The sequence below is a fragment of the Coenobita brevimanus genome, chromosome 14, assembly GCF_032717465.1.
Source record: "Coenobita brevimanus isolate Jiangsu-jjx chromosome 14, ASM3271746v2, whole genome shotgun sequence".
Taxonomy (NCBI): Eukaryota; Metazoa; Arthropoda; class Malacostraca; order Decapoda; family Coenobitidae; genus Coenobita; species Coenobita brevimanus.
Window position 1 is genome coordinate 10062156 of NC_136967.1, and position 24144 is coordinate 10086299.

General features: G+C 40.4%; 1 protein-coding gene across 1 annotated transcript in view; it reads left to right on the plus strand.

Annotated features, from left to right (window-relative positions):
• Lrrk (Leucine-rich repeat kinase) overlaps nucleotides 1-24144 on the plus strand; it is a 540691-nt gene that overhangs the window by 401041 nt on the left and 115506 nt on the right. The window contains exons 25-27 of the mRNA XM_080286185.1: nucleotides 7772-7894; nucleotides 8058-8260; nucleotides 20777-20936. Coding sequence (XP_080142311.1) covers nucleotides 7772-7894; nucleotides 8058-8260; nucleotides 20777-20936 — 486 coding nt within the window. The remainder of the gene's footprint in view (nucleotides 1-7771; nucleotides 7895-8057; nucleotides 8261-20776; nucleotides 20937-24144) is intronic.

Genomic DNA, 24144 nt, shown 5'->3' on the forward strand with positions numbered 1-24144 from the left:
GGCTGCCAGTGCTGCCTGGCACAGTACATGTATGATCAGTGTTGCCAACACACCTTCTGCCCCTCTCCCAGTGACGACTCAAGATGCCTGGAACCACTGTGACTCTCTTCTTCTTAAATTCTGCAACATTCGTGGCCTTTCCTCTAACTTTCGCTCTGTTGAGCAGCACCTCTCCTTCTCTAAACCTCACCTTCTTTTTCTAACTGAGACCCAGCTGTCTGAGGCAACTGACAGCAGACTCTTTTCTGTATCCTCCTACTTTCTCTATACTCATTTCAAAGCCAAAGGTGGCTGTTGCGTATATATACGCAACAACTTATCTTGCTCTCCTTTTCCTGAACTCAATTCCTCTGAATTCTCTACACTCTGGCTTTGGGTTTCCTGTCATTCTCTGACTAAATATTTCTGTGCTGTTTACTTATCTCCTAATTCTACTATCAAAAATTCTTTGACTATCTTACTTCTGTGATGGAACACATTCTATCCATATCTCCTTTCTCTGAAATCTCCATTCTAGGAGATTTCAATGTTCACCACTTTTGGCTCTCCTCTCCTTTCACTGATCCACCTGGTGAACAAGCCTACACCTTTTCTATCCTTAATGACCTAGAGCAACTTGTTCAGCACCCTACCCGTATTTCTGACCGCCCTGGAGAGAGCTCCAACATGCTTGGCCTCTTCCTTACAACTAATCCTTCTGCTTACACTGTTAATCTTTTCTCTTCGTTGGGCTCCTCTTATCACAACCTTATCACCTTAACGTGTCCTATCGCTCCAGTACGGCCTGCGGACCCTCCAAAGAAACGTTGTCTGTGGCACTTTGGAGCTGCGGATTGGAAGGCCCTCAGGCAGTACTTCTTTGATTTTCCCTGGAATGATTATTGCTTCCATGGCCGGGAGCCACCTGGGTGTGCCTTGCGCATTACAAAGGTTATTCTCTCGGGCATGGAAGCATACATTCCATTCTCACATCCTTTGACTAATGCACGAAAGCCTCGGTTTAATCACGCTTGTTCTAATGCTGTCCACAACAAGGAGAGGGCTTATAAAAGGTACCGGAGCCAACCCACCCCTGAATCACATCTTTTATATGTTTCTGCCCGGAATCATGCTAAGTCTGTTCTTCGCTCTGCTAAAAATAATTTCATCTGTACTAAATGCTTTCAACTCTCTAACTCGAATTCGTCCCGCTTCTTCTGGCACCTTGCCAAAAACCTTTCTAACAACTTTACCTCATCATCCTTCCCTCCTCTTTTGTACTCTGATGGCTCTGTAGCTATTTCTTCTACTGATAAAGCAGATCTCTTCGCACATTAAAATTTCTTCAGCTGTTGTATTGTCTGCCATCACAGGCCTCAATATTAATAAGGCATATGGGCATGATGAAGTCCCTCCTGTTGTTCTCAAGAACTCTGCTTCTGTGCTTACACCCTGCCTACGCAAACTCTTTTGCCTTTGTCGATCAACTTGTACCTTTCCTTCTTGCTGGAAGTTTGCTCTCATTCAGCCAGTCCCAAAGAAAGGTGACCATTCCCAACCCTCTAACTATCGTCCAATTGCTATAACATCCTGTATCTCAAAAGTTTTCGAGTCCATTCGTAATAGAAAAATTTTAAAGCATCTTTCCTATCACAACCTTCTTTCTGATCGTCAGTATGGGTTCCGTGAGGGATGCTCCACAGGCGATCTTCATGTCTACCTTTCAGACTCCTGGTCATCCTCCTTTCGGGACTTCGGCAAAAGGTTTGCTATTGCACTTGACATCTCAAGGGCTTTTGATCGAGTGTGGCACAAATCTTTAATTTCCAAACTGCCCTCTTACGATTTCTATCCTTCTATCTGTGCCTTCATCTCTAGCTTCCTTTCTGGTCATTCTATAGCCGCTGTTGTAGACGGCCATCGTTCTTCTCCTAGATCTATCAACAGTGGTGTTCCTCAGGGCTCTGTCCTATCACCAACCCTCTTCCTTTTATTCATCAATGACCTTCTAAGCTGTACATCTAACCCTATCCACTCATACGCCAATGACTCCACCCTTCACCTTTCCAGCAGCATCCATCTCAGCAGTTACTTCAACAAACAAGGGATGAGGCTATGGAACACCTAATGTCTCACTTGGCTTGTATCTCTGACTGGGGTAAAAATAATCTGGTTGTTTTTAATGCATCAAAGACTCAGATTTTGCTCCCATCAACCCGACAAAATTTTCAACAGGTATACCGACTAATGTTTAATAATATTCAGCTTAATCCTGCATCATCCTTGAACATGCTTGGGGTTTCATTTACTCGGGACTTATCTTGGATAGATCATATTACATCTCTTGTAAAATCTGCTTCCAAGAGATTGGGTGTGCTAAGCCGACTCCGGATAGATCATATTACATCTCTTGTAAAATCTGCTTCCAAGAGATTGGGTGTGCTAAGCCGACTCCGTTCCTTCTTTACCCCAGCACAATTGTTGACTCTATACAGGGGTTTTATCCTCCCCTGCGTGGAGTGCAACTCTCATGTGTGGGGAGGCTCCCCACTTACAGCTCTTCTCAATAGGGTGGAGTACTTTTTGCCTCATTAACTATCCTCCTCTTACTGATTCCCTTCAACCTCTTTGTCTTCGCCGCACTGTTGCATCTTTATCTCTTTTCTATCACTACTTCAGTGGTCACTGCTCCTCTGAACTGTCTGCATGCACTCCTCCAACTCTACGATGGGCGCATAGCACCCGTCTAGCAGCAAACTCTCATCCCTTTTCTGTCCAACTCTAATGCAAGAGTTAACCGTTACTCCCAGTCCTTCATTTATGCAACAGGTCAGCACTGGAGCTGTCTCCCTTTGTCTGTATTTCCTGCTTCCTATGGTCTCCAGTCTTTCAAACGCAGTGTGTCCAGGCATCTCGAAATGATCGGATCCTGAATTTGGTTCTCTCTTGTATTTTGTTTTTCTCTTGGAAGGAACAGTTTTGTGGGCTTGTTGCCTTTGGTTCCTTCTTCCTCACAAAAAAAAAAAAAAAAAGGTAAACATGAGGTTGCAGCTTCTGCCACCTGTGCTGAATAGCCTCCTTGCTTACATCATCCCTGGTGGCAGTTTTTTTAAATTGCATTCTTGATATTAAACACCTTCCACAATTATTGTATTGTTCTTTCTTGCTTGTTTGCTACCAGAGGTACAGTAAACTCTCGATATAACGAACCCTTTTATTGTGAACTTCGGATATAACGAACTGCCAAATCGCGACCAAACTTCCCCCGGATTTTGCAAACAAAGTTCGTCTAATGAGGAGGAAGTTCGAGAATAAGGCCACACTGACTACAGCATCCCCTCTTGGCACAGTAAGTGTACTTCACTAGCATCCCTTCCTGGCACAATAAGTGTACTGTAACAGTACTAGATTATACTGTGTTCTTAGTTCACGTAAAGGTATTGTATTTATGTGTACAACTTCATACAGTATTGTATTTATATGTACAACATCATAAACCATTGAATTCTCCATGTAAAACTTCTTAGGGTTAGTTTAGGTTATGCTTGAGCACGTAGGACTGAACATCTCCCCTTATATAGCAAACTGAGTTTGGTAATCCCTCGAAAATACCGACCCCTCATATATAGCGAACTTTCGGATATGGCGCCCCACGCCTCCCCGCAATTACAGGGTAGTTCATTATATTGAGGGTTTACCGTATTGGTAAGTCAGTCTCAAGGCCTGCCCAGTCCTCGGATGCCATTGTTGCCATCTTAATTCCTGTAGTTGATTGCTTTTTTTTATAGTTTCATAAGGTCATATTGACTTCCTGGTTAAACTGTGAATTGTGCAATTACCTTTTTATCCCACCTTGTGGTATGCTAAAAATGAATAAAAGATGTATAGTGTAGTTTTTGGTTATTATAAACTTGGAGATAAAACATCCAGGGCATCATCTGGTGGAAAAAAAAAAAAAAGTCTTTGCGTAGCCCCATGTGTAAGTTTGCGTAGGGGTGTAGTAGTGAAAAAAAAAAAAATCATTTTTGTTTATTATAAACTTGAAGATAAACATCCAGGGCATCATCTGGTGAGAAAAAAAAATAAAAACTCTCTCTGTCTTTGCATTACGCCATTCATAAGTTTGCGTAGGGATGGAGTACAGGAGTCTCCAACTTGCAAAAATAATTGGTTCCTGAGAGTCTTTTGTAAGTAGTTTTTTTGTAAGTCATTTTTTTTTTCCTTAAACTTTTATCAGTCTTAGTAACCCTTATTTTCATGCAGTATGGTTAATGTAAACAAGTATAAATGCAAAGACTGTGATATACAGTATTTACGTATTCTGTGCAGTACTGTGTGAGAAAAGTTCCTTGTCCTTTAAAATTGTTCCTACAGTTGAGGGATTCAGTTTCAACCATGTGTCACATCACTCATCTTCTCTCATCACACCACGCTCGTAATTATGTCCATACTTTGGTTTCCATTGTAATTGCATGCCGTTTTCTCCTACTGCCATCACCACTTTCACTACTTTTCTGTTTCTGAGACATTTGGTTGGAAATAATCAAGTTTAAATGACAAAAACCGCAGCTGATGTTACTCGTGTTGATAACAACAATGCTCTGGGCATCCAAGCAGGAGGAAGGAGGGATCGCATAGTCGGCATCTGTTGGGGACCACGGACTTGTACTTGGCACACGGTTTGAATCTTTTTTTTTTTTTTTTTTTTTTTCGTATCTGTGGATTTTTCATAAGTCAGTACTTCGTTAGTAGAGGTCTGACTGCAGTTAGCAGTGATCCTTGGCCACTGGAAGGTTAGCACAGCCTGACCTGTGGCTCACAATGCAATGCTTCCCAGCCTGAGCTGTGACTTGCAGTCCACGGGTTAAGAGACTAATCATTCTTTCCTCTTCTGCCTGCAGGTGACCTTACACACCCTATTCTCTCTTTCTTTCCTTCAGTCTTTCCTCTTCCTTCTGCCTATGGGTGACTCTACACTGAGTGACAAGCCAAATGGTTTCCTGTACACCAGGAAACCATATACTGTACTGTACTATGCTGGGTGGTAACCATATAATCAAATTATGGCACCTGGTGGTTTAATGAGTAATTAAGGCACTCCAGTTGGATTGAGCCTCTGTAGGTTTATATCCAAAGGGTGGTTGGGGTTTATTGTTCATGTAATGCCTGTGAGGGATGAGTGAGGCTGGTCACTCTCATCGTAAATGCCAGGACCAACTTGCCTAGCTCCGGGTTCCTACGCTTTTCATGGGGCAACATAGGATTAGATGATGGATGGATGGATAGATGGACAACACTAGTGGTGTTGGGTGGCAGGAAAACAGCTTCAGCAGCTGGGTTGCAGCCAATGATTTGTTGCAGGTGGCCCAGACAGTTGTCCATAATTAAAGTCTCTTTTAAAAAGAGACATTTCTTTCTCTAGTGCCTTTTGGCTGTTTGGACTAAAATCTTATCGAAGCTTTGCGACACACTTGATAAGATTGCCTGCTCTATGGAATTATGCATATATTGAATGACCAGCCACACCATATTTATCCATCCATGCCCTGGAGGGACTCTAGGTCGGGTATTGTTTTCACTCGGTTTGTCTGTCTGTGTGTCTGTTAACAACTTTTTGTGAAAACTGCTGGTGTGATTTTTATTAAAAGTACAGGGATGATGGGCTATGACCTTCTGATCAGCTGATTAAATTTTGGGACAAATTAGGCCTGGTCTAAACTGTAGGCCCCCCAAATGTAAAAAATTGGGGACAGGTAAAAATAGTTTTTTCACCATAACTCCTTTCAAATTCGTCATATTGACCAGAACCTAAATGTGCGTCTTTCAAATTCGCATCCTACAACAAGCCTCATTACATTGGGGGAGTCACCCCCCAGTTGGCAGTAGGGGGGTCAGTGTCAGATGGATTGGGCCTAAAATTTTGAATGGGCATAAAATCATCAGTTTTCACCCAATTTACTCCAAATTTGATTTGTGACATCTTTGACTAGGTATCCCAATGTATTTATGCATCAGCACTAAAATTGCTGCTGGGGACAGGTTTGCTGTGGTTTTGCACCGCTTCTTGTTTTGTATTGCAATGCCCTTGGCCATGCAAACTTACAGTATGAATCACCAAAGGCTTTCCTTTGCATCCACCTGTGGCATTACAGGCAAACAGTAAGGTAAGGCACTCTTTGGAGACTGTACCCATGTGCCCAACTTTTCTCCTCCATGAAGAGGATGAAAGAGGGAGGGCATTTCAAAAAATTACCAGTTTTGTCCATATTCAACACCTGATACAATTTGTAACCACTGTCTTGTTTCTCCTTCTTAAAATTTATCTCCTTCTTAAAGGAGGCAGGGAAAGCCTTGGCCATGACTATGTCTGCAGTCCCTGCCTTACCAGACACCCATGCATGGTGCAGTTCTTTGTACCTTCAGAATCTTGCAAACTAGCCCTTGCTAGCAAAGTAGGGGGGAGGATTTTCAGCTCACATCACATGAGCAATTTTCCAAAAGTTTTAGTAGTCTTTTGGCAATTGATATTATTGTCCGCTACTGAATTCACTTTACTCTGTACACAGACAAACTTATAAAGCACTTTGTTTCTTACATAGGAGCACCTTCCTGTGATGTCATCACCTACTAACTGGACTGTTTGCTTAAACTTTTCATGGCACTTACATGCCGTGCACATTGTTGACTCATTAATGTTAAATGCTGTGTAATGTTGACCACACACTCCTGAGTGTTGACCTGATGGAGAATATCTCTCTTCTTCTCAGGAGGCAAAGGCACATGTTCAGGCTTGTCCCAAACACTACTGACAAGTGTGGCAGAAAACCAGGTAGCAGTAACACATCAAAGAGCACTGAGATCATTAAAAAACACTAGGATTGCATGGGATTTTTGCACGAGTGGGAAAGCCAGAGGTCAGTGTAGGCTGGTGGAGACAGTGGGGAGAGGAAGAGGGAAGGCGAGGAGGACACAGGGTGTGTATGCACAGTGGCAATGTTGGGTGACTATGTTGACATACTTCACCAAGCAGGACCCTCACATGTCATTGTGGACAGAGGCTGACTTCTGAAGTTTTCCCTCACAAACTTTTTTTTCTTTTTTCTCCCAACATTTACTGGGCCAGGGAATGGTGCAGCATTCTGTGTAAAATGTGGTTATTGCAAAATCCTGATTATTGAGGATCTTTTGTACCCCTGACAGTGGTAATTTCTTTACCTAAATAGCCTTGCTTTATACAATCTTTTGATGAGGAAAGTGAATCAGGATGGTAATAATGGTAATGATATCATATTAAGACAGTTATGTTCAGGCAAGAATAGACTTTTTCAGACTGGGGGAAGAAAAAGAAACTCATGGTTATACTTTTCCAGGCAATCATGCACAGGTCATTAAGGCAGACAGCCAAGTTTTGCTAAGTTCATAGCTTCCTTTAAAACCTTCTAGAACATTGACCGTTGCAGTTTATTAATTAGCAGAGTGTTTGTGCAGCAAGCTTGGATTCACAGTTTTATTTTCTGATTTTTTTTTCAGAAATTGGGAACCAAGTTAAAAAAATATATGTGCATAGCTCACAGGCTCTGAATGTACTAGTATGTGGGTTTGCTGAATGCTGTAATGTTTGTTTCATGAATGTTTCTCATGAATGACTCAAGGTTGTTGAAAACCAAAGAGTTGAGGACAACTGACTGGCTTGTTTTAACCATTTATTGGGTGTCCACCCTACTAGTATTAAAGTATTGTATCATAACAGTTCCACACGCATTCTTTATGACTGCCTTTTGTGTTTTTACAGGAGTGATGTTGCATTATGAGGATTCAACTTTGAAAGATTTGTACTTCCTAGACCCTCAGTGGCTTTGTGATATGCTGGCTCATGTTGTCACCATCAGGGAGATTAACCCCTTTGCACGCAATGGTCAGTAATGCAGGTAGTTTCATAAAGTACTTCAGTGAAACTGCTCTCTAATTCTTTAAAGGTTGCTCAAGAATGGCATTTATCAGATATTCCAATTTTGATGAAGTTTAAGATCCTGAAGTATCCATTGTTATGTAGTCACTGTTTTTATTTACTTTCAAAGGTCTGATGAAACTGGATGACCTAAAGCATGTGTTCAAGTCCTCAACGTGCGCCCCTGTTGATGCCAAGTCATACATAGTGAATCTGCTCAACAAGTTCGAGGTGGCACTGACTTGGGATAACCGCACCTTGCTCATTCCTTCACTGCTGCCTTCAGAGGAACAGCTTAGGAGCGGTCTACCGGGCACTGACGTCAGGGTAAAGGTGTACTGTCGTGTCCAGGGAAGACATGCTTGGCTAGGATTTATGAGTTGCTGTTTTCCATCTTTTGTAGTTTTCTTTTACTAATATTTTGTAGACCTCTTGTAGTTATTAAAAAAAAAATTGTACTTTCTCACTTTTGTGATTTCTTAACATGTTTGTTGAACAGTATGGAATGTTAATTTTTTCTTGCATCAGTGTTGATGTATAGTAGCTGCCTGTATATACTGTACAGCCGACCCCTGCTATTCACGGCAGTTACATACCGGACCCCTCAGCGAATAGGTGAAACCTGCGAATTATCCATACCTTCTGCAAAAATAATTGGCTTCACTCTTTTAACTATTCTCATTACCTACAGACCCACTATGAGACCAGTAAATGCATTTTATGGCACATCAATACTTCCCAGAATGACAGTACAGAATGATACACAGACCTTTCTGGGTACAGAGTACTGCACCCACCATGCGATGATAATGAAAGTTTGCCGTGTGCTGAACAGCACATATCTGTACAGAGTAACTGCACAGTTTAACTGTATAGGACAGTATTTCTCATGGAAAACATGCAAAAAAAATCACTTATAAACCACTAGGAACAGCTGATGCTATGGAAAAAACAGGAAATATCTTCATGTGAAATTTTTAAATAATTTCCCAGAAAAATCTGTGAATATGAGAAGCCACAAATAACGGGAGTTGACTGTATATTCTTTCTTTCCTCATCCTTCTGTCTACAGGAGACGCTACACTGCATGACAAGCCAAATGGTTTCCTGTACACCAGGAAACCATTTACTATGCTGGGTGGTAACCATATAACCAAACTATGACTCCTAGTGGTTTAGTGGGTAATTAAGGTGCTTCAACCAGATTGAGCTTGTGTTGTTTTATATCCAAGGGGTGGTTGGGATTTATTGCTCATGTAATGCCACTCAGATGAGTGATGCAGGTCACTGTTATCTTAAATGTCAGGACCAGCTTTCCTAGTTCTGGGCTTCTACACTCCTTATAGGGCAACACGGGACTAGATGATGTATGTACAGTATGTATGTATGTATGCATGTTTGTATGTCTGTATTGTGATAACCATTGTTTATCGTTTTTCTCTCTCTTTTAGCATAATTTTACCATGGGCTGACAGGTTTGTGGTTGAATTTTTACTTTGCTCTTTTTTCCTCTATATTTTGGTTAATGTATATATTTTTCTGGTGTTTCATATGGCTTAGTACTTCATAATTATATAAAATGGCATATCTTTATTTTGTGTACAATTGGTGTGTAACAGGATGTATCCTATTTTTTCTTCTGTAGAGTCTAAGGAATGACTACCTTCCTAAATAGTGGTGAATAAATTGCACAATAGGAAAATAATTTGCGGTATGCCTTAGGTAGTTGAGATAGGATTCGTATTATATGCAGTATACCTGGTATCCAGTTGCAAATAATTCTGCCAAACTGGGAAGATAATTGTGTTTTAGACTGTACTGTGCACAGTTTTATATGCAGCTTATGATCTTGTAGCCTTAAAGGAAGTTAGTGCTTGGTCCTAGGAGCTTCTTTTTTTGAAAACCTGGATCAGTTTATAATACAGTTAATTTTTTTTTTTGTTTCCAATGACCTTGCATATGCATGCATGTATCAGTCTTGTTCATCTGATGGTAGTTTGTCAAGCTAAACAATCTGTGCTTGTAACTCAGTTCTGCCATTAGGTTGCAGAGTAAAATTTGTTCTGCATGGTTTTACAGAATACAGGTACTGTGGATAATTGGTTCTGCTATTAGCCACTAAAACGTAATGGTTTCTTGATATGCTGAAAGTCATTTGGCTTCTCACCCTGTGTAAAGTCATTTGTAGGTAACAGTACATTGAGTGGGTGGAGGGTTAGTAATAAGTGATGCAGTACAGCATAGTGTACTGTATGACAAGTCAGAGTTCATAAACAATACTTTCTTTCTCTGACAGATAACAATAGATAGTGTTATTTTTTTATTTGGTTGTTTATGGCAATCAGCACTTTGGTAAACCACACACAGAATGATTAAGTAACTATTGATCCTCATATTACCTTACCGCCTTTGGTCATTGGTCAGTATGCAGTGTTTGTTGAGTTTTAATGATAATCTTGGACCCGAAATCAAGAAAGGTAAGGCAAGCCCCAAGCTTTAAAATCAGATTGAGATCTTTTGCAGGACTAGACTTTTTCCTTGGAGCTCTATGGAGGGAAAGTGGAAGCAAAATTAATCTTTCCTCATGCTAGCCAAATATGAAACAGAATGTGTGTAGTGAGAGCAGTACATGTGAAAGTTGCAGTGTTGTGTTGGCTATGTTTGTGCATTTCAGAGTTTGTGTGTGTCATCAGTATAACCTGAAAGGATGTGAACACGCGCCATCATATGAATGGACAAATTACCAGCATTCAGTTGAAATATCCACTGTAGGTGGATTTAGGCTTTGATCCAAGGCACATGAAATTTTGGAGAGAAATGCACTAATTATCGAGCTGTCATGATTCCGAGAAAGTCTAATTTTGTGTAATGTACATGTATTGGGCAATAAAGGATCTTACAGATCTTACAGCATGTTAAGCATGTTTATAATGTTGCCTTATGTAAATCATGATTTTTTTTTTTTTTTTTTTTTTTTTTTTTTAAAGGACATTGTGAGGAGATTGTATGCACAGTATTCAAAGTGACACAGAGGTTTGATCATCATTAATGCTGATGCTCTTGTAAGGAATTTTATCTTCATTGTTTTATTTATACTATAGTTATGTTGCATTTTGCACAACTTCCTGTGTACCTGAGCTTTTTTGAACTCTTTTTCTGTATGGTAATTTCTGTGTTGTTCCTTGCCAGTATCTCCCCTCCATCATATAGCAGTAGGATGGCATGATTTTCCCTGGATTTTTAGCTTTAAGATTTTTTCATATACAATGAATTTTAAGTACAGTATTCAGTTTACACAGATTTTCATGGAAGAATATGGTAATCAGATTTTGAGACTGGTGAGAAACTGGTACCTCTCCAGTATCAGCATTACTTGGTTTTCTTCATTTCTTTGCTGTATTCTTTGTGGTAGGTGGGGGCGCTCACCATCCACTCACTCGATGTAGTGCTGCTCTCGGGTGTCTGCCCTTTCCTCTCCTCCATCCTTCTTTCCTTCCATCCTCTTCTGTCTGCCTTTCATTCATTCTTTCCTTGTCCTTCTGCCTATGGGTAACTTTACACTCCCTCTTCTGTCTTTCTTTCCTTCATTCTTTTCTCTTCCTTCTGCCTGTGGGTGACTCAACACTGAGTGACATGCCAAATGGTTTTCTGTACACCAGGAAACCATTTACTACACTGGGTGATAACCATATAACCAAATTTTGGCGCCTGGTGGTTTAGTGGGTAATTATTGCGCTCCAGTCGGATTGAGCCGGTGAAGGTTTATATCCAAGGGGTGGTTGGAGTTGGTTGCTCACGTAATGCCACTCAGGGATGAGTGAGGCTGGTCACTCTCATCTTAAATGTCGGGACCAACTGCCTAGCCCCGGGCTCCTACGCTCCTCATGGGGCAATGTAGGATTGGAAGATAGATAGATTAATATTCTAAAGGCCATACATTTCATGAGCATTCAAATTATTACATAATTTCAGTGAAGTGAATTAAATTTTGTTTTGAGTAAGTTTAATTTGTAATCATATAAAGAATAGTTACTGTGTGTGTGTGTGTGTGTGTGTGTGTGTGTGTGTGTGGAGGGAGGTTTGTTATTAGATGTTGATTTTTTTACTAACAAAAGTATCCTTACTGTAGTTAATGAAGAATTACTGTTTCTCTAGTAATATTAGTACTGTATTTAAAAAAGAGTCCCACATGTAGATTTCTTACCATAATCATCATCATCATCATCATTATATTCAATATTATTACCATCATGGATTGAGGTTTACTGTATTTTTTTAATATATATATATATATATACTGTATATATATATATATATATATATATATATATATATATACTGTATATATATACTGTATATATATATATACTGTATATATATATATATATATATATATATATATATATAGTAAAAGTCCTATTATTCGGCAGCTGATTATTCAGTAGATCCGACATTTCGGCAGTTTTGAGAAATAGTCCCATTTACGAAAATCTTTGATTGTTTGGCAGATGTCCGGGATCATCTCAGCAGTTCAGGAAGTGTTATCTGCAACTTGTAGGCCTAATGTTTCATTACACTTCTGTATGTTCACTAATTTCTATATTTTTCAGATTCAGGTATAGTACTGTATTGATTACAATATTGCACAGTATCATACAGTACAGTAACCACCCCTACCAAATTAGCGAGGGTTACTTTCCAAGCCCCCTCACTAATTCTTGAAATTCGTTCATTCTTGACGCCTTTCTGAAAATGACTTTACCGGTAACTGCGTAGCACGTGAACCACTGTTACTGTAATGCATTACCCATAAATAAATGTTGCCTGTTACATCAGTTTCCCAGTTGTTTTTGGCTGTACGGCTGTGACAGCACTAGTATTTTTTATTCCTCAGCATATTGGTGGAAGGGACTGTCCTGTTTAACTAAACCTAACCTAACCGAGTTTAACTGTACCTAATAATTTAACCAAACCTAACCTAACCTAAAGTCAGAAAAATACTTAAAAATAAACTGGAGGAACATGAATTGCTAAGGTCTTTCTGATGAAAGTTAAACGTACATTTAGCGCCCATTCTTTTGTTTGTTTTTGTGGTTAATGTGAAAGAGAGAGTATTGATGCAAACAGTAATATATCCCATTAACCCCTTAATAACCTCTGGCACTGAACAACCCTTTACAGTACTGATGTCAGTGATGTCAAGTTAGTGTGAGCTATAAAGAAAACTGAACAATTAAGCAGAGAGAACGAAGGTCACTGGTATGTTTACACAACTCTACGCTACAATTCCAAGCAGTCATGGGGTCGGTTAATCTCAGATGTTTTCGCCCATTTGGTAAATGCACCATAACTTTATCAGTTTTTCCGTGACTCATAGCGAATCATAGCATGGGTTTAGGAAGCTAAATTACACATTGCTAGGTGAGCCAGACGATTATCTTCACATCTTTAAGAAAAATAAATTGATTTCAGAAGAATGGAAGACACTTACTCTTCGTACTCATACAGGGATTAAATTTCTTCCATTTTCTTAAAGATGTGAAGATAATCGTCTGGTGCACCTAGCAATGTGTTATTTAGCTTCCTAAACCCATGCTGTGATTCGCTATGATTCACGGGAGAAATTACAAAGTTACGGTGCATTTACCAAATGGTCGAAAACATCTGAGATTAACCGACCCCCTGGCTGCTAGGAATCGTAGAGTAGAGTCGTGTAAACATACCAGTTACCTTCGTTCCCTTCCCATAATTGTTCACAGTTTTTCCATAGCTCACTAACTCGACATCACTGACATCAGTAATGTAAAGGGTTGTTCAATGCCGGAGGTTATTAAGGGGTTAATGGAATACATTACCGTTTACAACAATACTCTCCCTTTCGCATGTAAACAAAAAAGTGAACAAAAGAATGAGTGCTAAATGTACTTTTAACTTTCATCAGAAAGACCTTACCAATTCATATTCCTTCATTTTATTATATGTAATTTTCCGACTATTTTATTTTGTTTGGAAAAAGTACTGTATACAATACTCATGCCAAACATATTTATAATAATATAAGTAGTGATGAGTTCACCAATACAAGTGATGTACTGAGCTGGTAGGTAATATTCCGTATCATTTTGGCCATCCAGGAAGTGTTAGCTGACTTGTAGGCCTACTGTGTCATTACACCCGTATATGTTCACTAATTTATGTATATATTTCAGATTCAGGTATAGTACTGTATTGATTGCAGTATTGTACATTACACAGTACTCTCTCCAAACACAGTTGTAATACCATAAGTGGTGATGACAGTGTTCACCAATATATTTAAGGTACTGAGTGGGTAAGTTTTTTAATTATTCGACAAATCCAATTTCTTGGCATCATCCCGGTCCCATAGATGCCGAATAATAGGACTTTTACTGTATATATATATATATAGTGTATATACAGTATATATATATATATATATATATATATATATATATATATATATCAGTATATAGATAGATAGATAGATAGATATGGATATATATATATTTTTTACTGTTTAGGTGGGGGTACTAGGTGGTAGTTGGGGGCACTCACCATCCACTTAGTCGATATAGTGCTGCTCTTGGGTGACTGCCCTTTCCTCTCTTCCGTCCTTTTTCCCTTCCTTCCTCTTCTTTCTTACCTTCATTCTTTCCTCTTCCTTCTGTCTATGGATGACTCTACACTGAGTGACAGGCCAAATGGTTTCCTGTACACTTTCCTGTACACCAGGAAACCAATTACTATGCTGGGTGGTAACCATATAACCAAATTTTGGCACTTGGTGGCATAGTGGGTAATGAAGGCATTCCAGTCAGATTGGGGCCTGTGCAAGTTTATAGCCAAGGGATGATTGGAGTTTATTGCTCACATACTGCCACTCATGGATGAGTGAGGCAAGTCACTCTCATCTCAAATGCCAGGACCAACTTGCCTAGCCCCTGACACCTATGCTTCTCATGGGGCAACACAGGATTAGATGATGATGATGATGATGGTGATTTTGTTTTTAAGTCAGCAGTTAGGATGGCTGAACTGAATATTAATAGCCCCTTTCATGTTGTACTAGACCTTACAAAATTATATTCATACGGGCATTAACGCATGTTCATGAAGATATCTTGCAGCTTCCATACTCAGACATGTTTTGTATCATAACACCAGTTGTCTGTCTTCCCTTAGCCACTCTGCTTTCCCTTCCCTTTCACATTTATGTGCTTAATGATACTGTGGTTTTGGAGAGGGATGCCTTTACATGGTGGCACTTTTTTTTTTTTTTTTTTTTTTTTTAATGCAAATAAGTAGAAACCAAAGGCCTACAAATTGTTCCCTCCAAGAAAAGCAAAAACAAGATAACCGAAAGCCAAATTCAAGATCCATTATGTTCGAGATGCCTGGACACATGGTGTATGAAAGACTGGAGATCATAGGCAGCAGGAAATACAGACAGTTGCACAGTTGACTTGTTGCGTACATGAAGGACTCGGGGTAAGAGTAAACCCTTGCATTAGAGAGTTGGACAGAAAGGGGATGAGAGCTTATTGCTAGACGAGTGCTGCTTGCCTGCCGTAGTGGTGGAGGAATGCAAGCAGACTTTTCAGAGGAGCAGTGACCATTGAAGTACCAGTAGAGGAGGTAAAGATGCAACAGTATGGTGAAGAGGCAGGGGTTGAAGGGAGCCATTAAGATGAGAAGAGTTAATGAGACAAAAAGCCTTTGACCCCACCTTGTTGAAAAGTGCTGTATGTGGGAAGCCTTCTTGCACGTGAGAGATGTACTCTACACGGGTGAATAAAACCCCTGCAGGGGTAAAGAAGGCATAGAGTTGGCTTAGCATTCCTAATCTCTTGGAAGCAGATTTTACAAGAGAGGTAATATGTTCTTCCCAAGATAAATCCTGAGAGCATGAAACCCCAAGTATGTTTTAAAATGATGCAGGATAGAGCTGGATATTAAAAATTAGAGGATATTTCTGTGGAAGATTTTGTCAGGTTGATAAATGTAAGAACTGAGTTTTTGATGAATTAAAAACAACAAGATTACTTTTACCCCAGTCAGATATATGAGCCAAGTCAGACATTAGGTGTACCATATCCTCATCCCTTGTTTCTTGAGGGAACTGCTGAGGTGGATGCTGCAGGTTAGTGAATGGAAAGGTGAAGGGTGAAGTCATCAGCATATGAGTGGATAAGGTTAGATGTACAGCTTAGAAGGTCATTGATGAATAAAAGGAAGAGAGTTGGTGATATGACATAGCCCTGAGGAACACCGCTACTGATAGTTCTAGGAGAAAAACGGTGGCCATCTGCAACAGCAGATATAGAATGGCCAGAAAGGAAGCCAGAAGTGAAGGCACAGAAGGATAGAAACCATAAGAGGGCAGTTTTGAGATTTAATATTTATGCCAGACTCGATCGAAAGCCTTTAAGATGCCAAGTGCAATAAGAAAGCTTTGCCAAAGCCTGGAAAAGAGAATGACCAGGAGTCTGAAAGGTAGGGGAGAAGATCGCCTCTGGAGCGTCCCTGGCAGAACTGATACTGACGATTAGAAAGAAGGTTGTGATAGGAAAGATGCTTTAAATTTTATTTTTTTTGTTAAGAATGGACTTGGAAACTTGTGAAACGCAGGATATTAAAGCAGTTGAGTGATAGAGGGATGGAAATGTTCACCATTCTTTAGGACAGGCTGAATGAGAGCAAACTTCCAGCAAGAAGGAAAGGTACGAGTTGATAGACAAAGGCAAAAAGAGTTTACCTAGGCAGGGTGTGAAGCACAGAAGCACAGTTCTTTAGGACAACAGGAGGGACTCCATCAGGCCCATATACCTTGTTAGTATTGAGGTTTGTGATTGCAGAAAATCCATCAGTTGAAGAAATTTTAATGTCAGCCATGAGGAAGTCAGAGGGAGGAAGTGTTGGAGGAACAGCACCAGAATTGTCTCAGGTGGAATTGGAGGATAAAGTCTGAGTGAAGAGTTTTGCATCATCAGTAGAGGAAATAGCTACAGAGCCATCAGAGGGGAAAAGAGGAGGGAAGGATGATGAGGTAAATTTGTTAGAAAAGTTTTTGGCAAGGTGCCAGAAGGAGCAGGAAGAATTTGATACAACCACATGTTCCTCAACTCCCTTATTGTCCTCCAAAAGGAGAATGGTGGTCTGCAGGAAATGGAAAACATCGGTCTGCAGTCCACCAGGTTCACACTCAGTCGAGGATAGCATCACAGCAACAGCAACACAAGTATTGCTTGTTCACCAATTCATCTTTCATCATTTACCAGCACATTAACAGTGAGAGTCAGCTATTTTCTCAGTTATCACCTTATATACAGTAATCCCTCCACTATCCAATGTAATAGAACCAAAGGCATGTCCAGGAAGTGGGTTTGTCTGGATAGTGGACCCCTGCCTCCTGGACTGGTACTTATGGACTCTAACCCAGCCTAACTTTGAAAGCCACCTAAATAACTTCCTACCGGACATGCATAGCACCTATTTAAGACCGTGTTCACACCAATAATGGACATAAAGCATGAAATAAATGAAAAGGAAGCAGAGAATGAGGATTTAGAAGTGAGTACGGAAAATATTTAGCAGTGTACAGGGTACTTACAGCACATCTGTGGCCACCTTTTCTAAGGCTCTGGCAGTGGTGAAAATGCTCTTGAAGCATGTACAGTAATCCAGTGTTGTGCTACACGTAATTCTTTGCACTTAGAGTTATAATTGTTTAACACTGCACATTCTGTTCGTAACCCTCTCAGGCACAGTCACGCGGTTTGCGTTTCATGTAGTTTGTTACAAAGAAGCACAGTCATGCGAATTGCGTTCCTAAGCAGAAAAAACGCCATCAAAAGAAAAGTTTTCGGGGGATTTGCGTCAGACTTTGGTGCATTCTGGTGTGTGCATCTCTTTTCCGAGGTAACCATTTCACAACACTATGACTGCTCTGATGAGACAGTGCGTAGCAGAAATATCTCAGTATCTCACGACCAGCCGGGCAGGAGAGTAGCACAGCTGTCAGCATCCCTTTAAACCCGCCATTTTCCCCCTCCCACCCGAGGCAGAAGCCATTATTGAAATATTGTGATTGTACAGTGTTTTTGACTATAATGTGAAGTGATTGTGTCTATGGAACATAGATATATTGTCTGTAAATCATTGGGGCCCGTTATCAGCCGTTAAGCCTACAGGCAGGAGTGTGGTTTGTTATAACGGGGTTTCCATTCTGCATCACTCTGCCCATAAAGGATGTGAGTATTTTACCTTTATATAGTGAAGCCAGTACTTATATTTGTGCAACATAGAGTGCTTGGATTGGTGAAATAACTGACCTACCATAGCAGGCATTATGCATGCCATAGAGATATCCAACAGTCGCTAAGGAGACAGGCGGTCACGTATTCCATAGAGTCGGGAATAATAGACGAGGTTGGGATGGAATCGTGTGATAGTGTTTTATATTGGGTATGGTTTAGTGTGAAATATACTTATAAAATAGTGCAGCAAGTGTTCACAGAGAAATATTTCATGCATTGACTGACTTAGCTAAAACACAGCGTGAGTGTCAGAGACAAGAAATATGCCACAGCCACATATACATATGTATGTCGTGCAGTGAATGTTTGTGGAGAAATATATTGATGTGTTTTGGGCAAATGTATCGCAAGGAGAGAAGAAAATATGCCACAGCCACAGACACACACACACACACACACACACACACACACACACATTCACACACTACATAACTCATCTTTAAGCTACTGCCAGCATCTCAACACCTCTGGAGGAAGTGAGTTATCCGTATTTTGTTGATTTGTATATTGACTTATGTCTATAGTTCAATATTTTTTATACAAATAAGTAATGTTTTTTACATACACACATATGAGATGGAAGAAAGTTCAGCTTCAGTATCAGAGACAAGCAAAAAGACTAGTGGTCATGTCGAGTTTCTGACAGCACTATCAAAAACCTTATGATATTTTACTTGTATACTTTGAGTAAAAAAAGAAAATAATAAAACATAACGAGTGAAAATATGTAGCCGTGGGTGAGGCAGGGAAAGAATGTTTTTTATCTCGCATGTGGGTGAGGAGGAGTATTCTACGTTTGTCGTCCAATTACTCCAAAACTATTGGACATATCGATTTCCCGTAAGAACCATGATAAAGAGCAGTAAATTCTGCGTATGTTCATTTGCAGAATATAAGCCTTTGGGAGCATTTTCTGTTAGAAAAGTTGGGAGAACAGGCTGTTTTGGTAAAATCGAAAGCGCTCAGAGGAGTAATCTCACTTTGTCGGCCAATTACTCAAAAATTATTCGACGTATCGATTTCCTGTAAGAACCGTGATAAAGAGCAGTAAATTCTACATATGTACAAGACATAACAATGTAATATCTATGATAAGAATTCATTGTTACGTAGGCTGGAATATTGCGTATGCTATGAAATTCTCTATCAAAACTTCTAATAACATTTTCCTGTATGATTGAAAACATTCGCATGGTGATGTTGGGAAGTGAACGTGACGTAGTGAAATGTTTATTCACGGCCGCCTAATGTTTTATTCGTGTTTTTCTGTTTTTTTTTGTGGTGCTTATCAGCTAGAACAAACATCGACGAATAAGATGACATAGGTTTCATAGCAGTATATTGATGTTTGGGTGGTGAAAATAAGGAAAGAATACATGTTATTTGCCTCGCGCAGGCAGCCGGGCCAGGCGGCTTCACAGAAAAAATTGTGCACCAGAACACTTACTGAAACTTATCGTGCGTGTGAGGGTTAATTGCGCCACACCAGTTTCAACCACCAGTTTCAACTGCCACTTTGCACTCCACACTTAATCCTTTGCACTCTAAATTCTAATTTCTTAACACTGCACAACACTGTAAATTCCTATGTGGTCTAGTGGTGAGGTATTGCAGTTTATTCACTGTTTATTCACAAAAATGAGCACGTACAGCATCCATTGCGATGAACATCTACTCACGACAGTGGTAAGGCAGTAACTGGTGAGGGGGGAGGAAGGAAAGGGTGCAGGGACCGTGCATAAACACAGCTGTCTGGCGCTGCGCACCTGTTTCAAATTGCGGATGGGAAAAAATTCGGATTTTGGGGGAACTTTTGTCTTTTTTTGGCCATTTTTGGGTTCTGAAGGTCCAAGCCCACAACGTCCGGCAAGTAGGGAGTCCGGATAGTACAGGGATTACTGTATAGTAATTTTCTTTCCAACCATGCTGCTTGATGAAATTCAGAAAGCTAAGCCATTCTGTAGAGTTCCCTTGCACTGTTAACAAGGAAGTCGGTATCATCTACATATATCAGTTTGAAGATACTCCACCATTCACCATCAATCATCATCCTCACTCCTCTCTCCATAACTCATGATAACATGCATGGCCCAGGAATCACACCCTTGGTTGCAGGTCAAGTGTGCTTCTGATTACACCACAACCACCCAGATTCAGGTTCCATCCAGCTTGATAATTCACATATATATTTACTGAATATACCTTGAGGACATCACATACCCATGTATCATTTCCAGAACTGATTCTGAATCATGCACATAAACGTTGCCCTGACACATGATTCTGTATCATTCTAGTGTCTTACTGCAGCACACAGCTGTTTTCATCCACACTTCTCATGCACAAAACCTTACATTATCCTTACTTTTTCACTTAATCATATGCTTTCTCCAAAAATATATAGTATTTTTAGAATACGCCATGCAGCTATAGTATCATACAAATGAATTGATTGTCATATGTGTCTATTCTATATATTTATTAATTTGTTTTGTCTGCCTGTATATATCAGATCCCAGTGCGGTCACGAGGTTGGGCAGTGAGGAACAAGAAATTCTCAAGCTCTGTTGGCTCAACAATTGTAGGTAACTCGTCCTTCTACATGAGCAACACGGATGAGCGTAAGCCAGCCCGCCCACTCTCCTCTCATGGCCTTACTACAGACGCAATAGGTACTGTACTGTACTTCATAAGTAGTATTGTATATATCATAATTGAGAAAGAAAATGTAAACAGTATTACTGTCCTCTTCTTTATGTGTACAGGTATATCTGATGTGAAATGCAGTATCAGTTTAATGGAACAGTAATGGGTTGTTGTTGTTGTTGTTGTTGTTGTTGAGGAACCCTGGTCTGTCTGGCAAAACAGACCCTTCAACCTCAGGCAAGCAGTCATCCCTGCAGAGCCGTCCCATGCATTGAACCAATGTTACCTTGTGGCAGACAGTGCCTCACCACAGTGAGGTGCTGAGAGGAATGTGGAGTTTTTGTTCCTGGATGGACATTTCATTTGTGTCCCTTCCCCCATAGCTGACAGAGGCTTCCTAGTAGACTCCACATTACCCCAGTATTTGATTATATGTTTGCCACCCAGCATTGTAAATGATATCCTGGGTTACAGGAGACCATTAGGTTTGTCACTGAGTGTAGAATCACCTGAAGTGGAAAAGAAGAAGAATAAAATATGACAAAAAGAGTGGGAGAAATAGGGAGAGAACAGTACAGAGATCTCAAGAGTAATCTCCTGAAAGTTACTGATTCAGCGTCTGGGTGAACAAGGGGACCTCTAAGACATAAGGTAATGGTGGGATGAGGAGATAAGGAGACGAGAAGTCTTTTTTGGGAATGGAAAAGGGATGGTAACAAAGAGGAATACATGGCTGCCAAGTGTAAGGCTAGAAAAGAGGTACCCCCCAAAATCAGAATTTTTTCTCATCCGCAATTTGAGACAGGTGCACAGCGCCAGACAGCTGTGTTTATGCACGGTCCCTGCACCCTTTCCTTCCTCCCCCCTCACCAGTTACTACATATATATGTATATATATATATATATATATATATATATATATATATACCCACACTGCAAATTGACTTAGGACGTACACACTGAATTGCTATGGGAGAGTTGTCTGTCTTTGCTTTGTGTTTCCACCTCTACCAAGTGAATTTTTTGGGCAAGAAGTAACTGGCAACTCCTCTGGTGTTGGCGGGAGATAGTGAAACACTCAGCACGTCAGTGCTTTGCCCAGAAACGAGAGTGGGAGTATGTGTTCCCGTTGCTCTGAGCTTGCACCTCCCTCTATTTTCGTAAGCATTACTGTTTGCCATTATTTTCTTTGAGTTGAGTTGTCATGCCTGGAAAGTACTGCTCAGGGGATGAGAGGGTCCGTATCATTGCATGGAGGCAAGATAATGTCTCTGTCATCATGATATGTGAACATACTGGACGCGCAAAGTCAACTGTCATGAAGATTCTTGCTGCAGCATGCTGCCTGCCACTTGACGTTGTACCAGAGCACAAGCATGGCGGTGGAAAGAGAGGATGACATGCAAAGGTACAGATACGTTTCTGAAGAGGGAAGTAATCAAGAATCCTCGACTGACAGCAGCAGAATTGAAGAGAATGCATCTCCAGCTGTTACAAGATGTCTCAATTCAAACTATCCAACACTGCTTGCAGAAGGAGCTGGGTTTGCCAAGCCACACCGCAGCCAAGAAACCGCTTCTCACTGACCTCATGAAGAAGCAGCGCATTCAGTTTGCTAAGAAGTTTGCACACTGGACATTGGATGAGTGGAGATAAGGTATGTTTTCCGATGAAAGCACATTTCAAGTGTTCCAGGTGCGTTCTGCCAAGGTTCTTCGCCCTGCCTCCCATAGTCGATATGACCCTGCTTACACGGTGCCGACTGTTAAGCACCCACAATCAGTAATGGTATGGGTGTGTTTCTCAGGTGAAATGGGAAGGGGAGGCCTCTACTTTCTTCCTGAGAACTTGATGATAAATGGTGACTGGTACATTCAAGTTTTAAAAGATCATTTGTTAAACTTCTTTGCTATTCGTGGGTGCAACTTTTTCATGCATGATTGAGGTCCATGTCACAAGTCAAGAAAGGTGACAAAATGGCTTCAGGATAACCAGATTGAGGTCCTCGACTGGTCTGGCAACAGTCCTGATCTAAAACTAATAGAAAACTGCTGGGCAAAGATGAAGAAAATCATGGCAGAGAAGAAGACACCCAATGTGGACAACCACAAGACTGAACTGACAAATGTTTGGTGCAAAGAAATGTCCCTAGATTACTTTAGAGATCTAAGTGATTCCATGCCAAAATGCATCCAACTGCTCCTAAAAAACAAGGGAAACATGATTTCATATTGTATATAGCATTTCATGAACAAACATTGTGATATACTATGATTTCTGTGTTTTTTAATACCTTGTGGGGCGAGGTCCTAAGTAAATTTGTGGTAACTGTATATATATCTATATATGTGTATATCTGTATCTATCTATCTATCTATCTATCATATATATATATATATATATATATATATATATATAACAGCATATACTATATATATATATATATATATATATATATACAGTCGTGGTCATAAATAACCACCTATCATCCGGTACCCCGTGCCTCAGGCTGGCACAGTGGAGGAAGAGGGGCTGAGAGGGAGGGGCCAGAGAGAGAAAGAAAGGTGGGTGGGGGGACAAGTGATGGTGCGAGATTGGAGTGAGGGAGTGGAGGGAGAATGAAATACGAAGTGGTTGGTGGTCACATTATTTGTCTATTTTCATTCATTCAGGGCATGATAAAAAGAGATAATATTCGGTAGATAATGCTGCATTACACCTTGTATAGCGGCGTCAGATAACAAGCTTTAGATAGGTGTTGATATCAACTGCTGGCCCGTGTGAGAAATATACTGATATGCCAGATCAAACATTAGTGCAGAGCCATCAAGACTGTGTGGGCCCAGATTGTCAATGCGTGGGAGCCAGAGAAGGAGAGGACACAGGCCTGCCTCATCCAGCACACCACGGACAAGCGGGAGCTGTTCAGACGACACCAGCAAACCATCAACATTGTTTCTTCGCTGCCACGAAGACTGCAAGAGGTTATTAAGGCAGGAGGCCGCTGGACTACTTACTAAGGCTTTCCTTGTTGGTTTGGCTTTACCAGTGTCCATAAACACTGACATAGAATTATTTGGGGAGTTTGGGTAGAATTTTGTTTTATTTTCCTTCTAACATTTTATGAGAGATATCGTAATTATATCCACCCATGTGCACAGACATCGAATTTATTTATCTTTTATACACAATTATCTTAAACAGCTTTTTCATAAAGAGGTGCCATAAAATAGC